This window comes from Portunus trituberculatus, chromosome 49 (genome assembly GCF_017591435.1).
Source record: "Portunus trituberculatus isolate SZX2019 chromosome 49, ASM1759143v1, whole genome shotgun sequence".
Classification (NCBI taxonomy): Eukaryota; Metazoa; Arthropoda; class Malacostraca; order Decapoda; family Portunidae; genus Portunus; species Portunus trituberculatus.
The window spans coordinates 14,260,360-14,265,359 of record NC_059303.1 but is presented as its reverse complement, the minus strand read 5'-3'; the positions used below and the strand labels follow the sequence as shown (position 1 = coordinate 14,265,359).

At 50.2% G+C, this 5,000-nt stretch overlaps 1 protein-coding gene across 1 annotated transcript in view; it reads right to left on the bottom strand.

Annotated features, from left to right (window-relative positions):
- Window positions 1-5,000, bottom strand: part of LOC123499339 (reversion-inducing cysteine-rich protein with Kazal motifs-like) — a 33,566-nt gene that overhangs the window by 10,252 nt on the left and 18,314 nt on the right. The window contains 9 exon segments of the mRNA XM_045247221.1: window positions 1-115; window positions 335-658; window positions 764-1,263; window positions 1,362-1,433; window positions 1,553-1,683; window positions 1,790-1,979; window positions 2,285-2,448; window positions 3,293-3,329; window positions 3,932-4,009. The exon segment at window positions 1-115 is cut by the window's left edge and continues 4 nt beyond it. Coding sequence (XP_045103156.1) covers window positions 1-115; window positions 335-658; window positions 764-1,263; window positions 1,362-1,433; window positions 1,553-1,683; window positions 1,790-1,979; window positions 2,285-2,448; window positions 3,293-3,329; window positions 3,932-4,009 — 1,611 coding nt within the window.

Sequence of the window (5,000 nt, the reverse complement as noted above, 5' to 3'; positions counted from 1 at the left end):
TTTGGAAGTGCCGAGCCAGCAGGGTGCCGGGTCGACGCAGGGCACGAAGCGGCAGGACTTCAGCACGCCACCGCGCCCGCACACACACACTTGGCCGCAACTCGACCCGCCCGTCCTGTGAGTGGCGGGAAGGAGGTGGTGAGTGAGGCTGTGCTGGCCAGGCTGTGCTGTCTCGGCGTATTGGGGAGAGCGGTACCGCAGTGACACATACTGACCTCCAGCACCATCCAAGGTCACAGTGACTAAACCTCTTCACCTTGACACCTCTCTCCCCAACACGTCCACAACACGTCGCCGCCAACACTCCCACACGCCCTCTGCGGCTTGAACTCACCTGGCGTGCACTCTGATGTAGGCTCCGACAGGCACCGTGACGCTGGACACCTCGCCCATGGTACAGGCGGGCGTACAGTGGTAGGGGCGGCACGCCTCGCCGGGGCGGCACTCGCTGTTGACGGTGCACACGTGGCGGTCGGGGCAGGGGAAGGGGCGGCAAGGCGAGGTGGGGACCCGCCACGGCACCTCGTTGGGCACCTCAGACTGGGTGAGGAAAGGCGTCAGGGAGACACATGGGCTGCCGGGGGGAGGACTGAGGGCCCCACACACCGTCCCCGCCGTCATGCTCCCGTCCGGCCCTCCCTTGGGGTCTGCCACACACCTGTCACAACACACCTGTTAGCGCCGCCACCACGGGTACCACGGCCATGGCAGCTGTCTCCCCCCCTTCCCCACACTGCGTGCGGCGTCATGCTCCGGCACTCACCTGGACAACAGGTTGACGCAGTCTTGCCAGCAGATGGCGTTAGTGAGCGAAGAGACGTGGCACGGTTGCAAGTGGAGGGCGCACGCCACGGCGCGCCACAGCTCAGGCTGGCACTCCATCACGCTGCGGAGAGGCACGGTGGCCGCCAGCCCTGATAGACTCAGCCGCTGACTCTCCTGCCACAGGTGCAGGTCTTCCCGCGCGGCGGCGTCGGCACGGGCGGTGCAGGAGCGGAATAGCTGCGTGGGCCGGTGGTTGAAGTTGGTGCAGAAGGCAAGACCCGAGCAGCCCTGCTGGCAGGGCACGTCCGACTCTGAGAGGCACGCTAGAAGAGAAGCCTCCCGCGGCTGGGAGAGGCAAGCGGTCTGCAGGGCCTCCCAGGGGCGGCCCCACTCCCGGGAAAAGGCACGTTGGCACAGCGCGCTGCACTCCGGAGACGATGCACGCTGGCAGCACCCGAGCTTGGCTGCATCCAGTCCCAGGCGGCCCAGGCGTGAAACCTGCGGCAGGACAAAGTAAGTCTGGGAGCCTCCCGCTGGTTCACGACGACCACCATGAGCGCACCGCTGCCTGTCAACACTAAGGCAAGTGTGCTTACCTGCCTGCCCTCCTGGCTGGTGGCCCCGTCCGCGGCCTCGCTCTGCTGAAACAGGCACTTCCACACTTCGTTCTGCGGGAGAGAAAGAGACTCTGCTAGAGGCGACGCTCCATCACCGCGATAGCGGCTCATCACACTATGTACTGTATCACACAGCTGACCGCCGACCATGAAGGACTACCAGTACTGACAGTGAGGTCCATGGTGCCGCACGCCTCCTCCAGCTGTTCCAGGATGTCCTGCTGCGGCGCCGCGGACATCAGCACGTCGCGGCACGCGGCCCTGCACGAGGCGATCTCCGAGGCGGCGCAGCAGTGCAAGTCTGGCAAGGAGAGGATATGGTTACATATCTCTCTCTCTCTCTCTCTCTCTCTCTCTCTCTCTCTCTCTCTCTCTCTCTCTCTCTCTCTCTCTCTCTCAATACTTACTTCTCTCTGGGCGGTGGGCGGGCGTGGTCTTCATGAGGGCGTGGGCGCAACGTGTGACATGGGCGTGTGCGCGGCAGTCCTTGGTCAGCTGGTGCCTGAGCCGGCGCGAGGGCGTGCGGGCAGTGAAGACAGCCTCGCAGGACGCACGGCACCGGTAGGACTGGGTGCGGGCGCAGCAGCCAGCGCCCTCCTGAAGGTGTGGGAGAAGGAACTGTTACTGGGTCAGCAGGTGGCGCCCTTCCTCTCTCTCTCTCTCTGTCTCCTCCTGCGGCTTTACACTATTCCTGTTCCTTATCTCTCAACTCCTGCCTTTATCTGTCTCTTTCGCCCATTCATCGCTGCTCTCACCCCTTACATTACCTTTCCTTATCTGTTTTCTATCCTCTGCCTCCTCCTCCTCCTCCTCGTTTTCATCTCTCTTATCTATTCATCCTTCATTCCTCTTTCCTTCTGCAATTCTTTATCTCTCCTCCTCCTTTCCCTCCCCCTCCTCACCTCGGTTCTGTGAATGCAGCGGAAGAACTCAATCTCGTGGGAGGCCCTGCACGCGGCGCCGAGCTGGTGGGAGTTCACGGCACTCAGACACGCCGCCTGGCAGGTCGGAGCCACGGCGAGCTTGCAACACGGGCGCCCCCACCATCCAGCGCCCTCCGTCACCTCTGCGGCAGACGAGACACACTGCTGATAAGGTTGCTGCAGGACAAATCCTTTTAAGTAATATCATAGGGGCGATCTGAGATAAAGACCACTGTTCTCACTACGACTTTTTTCAAAGGCCACAGAGATGCTTAGTCGGGTTCTCAAGAATATTTTATCTGTTGATAATGTACACATCTTGTTTATCTGTCACTAAAATAATAAAAAAAACAAGCTTTAAAACTCGTGTTACTTTTACTGAAGCCTTTAACAAGTGGTATAGGTGCGGCACAAAAGCATTTTGGAATACTGGTGCAGAAAAATGGGCGGGAACCATATAAGAAATTTTAGACGCTATTTGAATCTGTTTAATAAGGATAACAGGATAAGGAACGGAAAGGTTTCTTGAAGGAAAAACGAACTACAAATCAGTTCCAATATATTTTTCTAATGAGGTTATTATGTTTTTATTACTACCATTATCATGACTTAGATTAAATTGAAGATTGCACAAGTTTAACCACTTCAGTACCATGACGCGTTTTCATATCCATTCTGCTTACTATTTGGTGATTTTATACAGCTTCAAAAACTTATGTGGTGGTTTAAAATAGTGAAGACTGTGGCCATTAACCTTCTGACCTCCACAGACCCTTCCTAATGTGAATAAAATGGTCTAATCGGACACAAATCTCTAGGTAAAAATATGTTCCAGTACTGAAGCTGTTAAGGATCAGGATGGTATAAGTGGAAATAGATAACCGTGTTTGTAAAGAGACTGCCATACATGTATCTAATGGCTTCTTGCAGCTTCCACTTCTTCTATATTGCATTCTCATCATTACTATGGTTGTCAGTGTTGCTTACCTGTCATCGTGTGGTTCAGACAGCCCCAAAACTTGACCTGAAATAGAGAAAGAGACTATTACGGATGATGATGTAGGTGAAAAAACTAATTAACCCCTTGAATATCACGACGCGTTTCTATATTCCTTCTGGTGACTATTTGGTGACTTCATACAGCTGCAGAAACTCATGTTGGGGAATTGAATAGTGAAGACTGTGGCCATTAATCTTCTGACCACCGCAGACCCTTCCTAATGTCAATAAAGTGGTCTAATCGTGACAAATCTCAAGGAAAAATGTGTCCCAGTATTGAAGGGGTTAATTGATTCACTGATAGACTAATTGAAAGCCACAGTGAATACAATACACAAAAAGGTAACACATAAACACACAGGTTAAGGTTTCAACACATTCATCCCTGTCTTCTGGCTAACGCTGTCGGATCTATAAGACAACTGGTGACTGAGTGGGCTTTTTTTTTTATTTTTTATTGCCCTTAGCCAGTTTTCTCCTCTTATGTAAAACAGTTAGGTTAGATTAGGTAAATGAGTTATATTAGGTTAGGTAAGGTAAAGTATGAGTTGGGTTAGGTTAAGTTAAGTAAGGTAAATGAGTTAGGTTACGTTAGGTTAGGTTAGGTAAGGTTAATGAGTCACTCACCAAGGTGTACGGGCAGGTGGAGGAGAGGTGAGTCAGGTGGTGGTCCGCGTCCCGCCCCCCCAGACCCCACACCGGTACCTGGGGAACAAACAGGTAATTGGTTAGGTCAGGTTAGGTTAGACAGGTAAGAAAAAAGACAAATAGATGGGTGGAATAAGTGCATAAATAAACGGATAAATAGATAGATAGATAGATAGATAGATAGATAGATAGACAGGTAGTTGGTTATTTAGTAAGTTATCTAGTTTAAGAGACAAAAGAGATAGTTATTTATCTATTTAGTCAGTTAATGAGTTAGTGGATTAATTACTTACATAGCAAGTCATTCATTCAATCAATCAGTCAGTCAGTCATTAAGTCAGTCATTCATTGAGTCAGTCAGTCAGTCAATCAATCAGTCAGTCAGTTAGTCAATCAGTCAGTCAGTCAGTCATTAAGTAATTCATTCATTCAATCAGTCAGTCAGTCATTACGTCAGTCAGTCAGTCAGTCAATCAGTTCATCAGTCAGTCAGTCAGTCAGTCAGTCATTAAGTCATTCATTCACTCATTCAATCTGTCAGTTAGATAAATAAATAAAAACGGAATACTAACATTCAAAATAGAAAAGTAGGCTGAAACAAATTAAAAGTTGGAACACAGAAAGAAAAATAAATAGATGGATAGAGATAGAATGATATATGAATAAAGATTAAATAAGAAGAGATGGATAATCATTAGCATCATTAATTACACAAAACAAAATATTATTCTGAAGAGATAAGAAAAAGACCAATTTAAACTAACTACGGGTGCTACACACACACTCACACACACACACACACACACACACACACACACACACACACACACACACACACACACACACACACACACACACACAAGGGTCTTCGTTTCAAAGCAATTAATCAAGATATTGTAAGTAGTTGCTCTCTGTCAAACTACACACACACACACACACACACACACACACACACACAATACACTCTCTGTCGCACTCAACGAGGTTAAAACGCCTGCCTTTTTTGTACGTGTGTGTGTGTGTGTGTGTGTGTGTGTGTGTGTGTGTG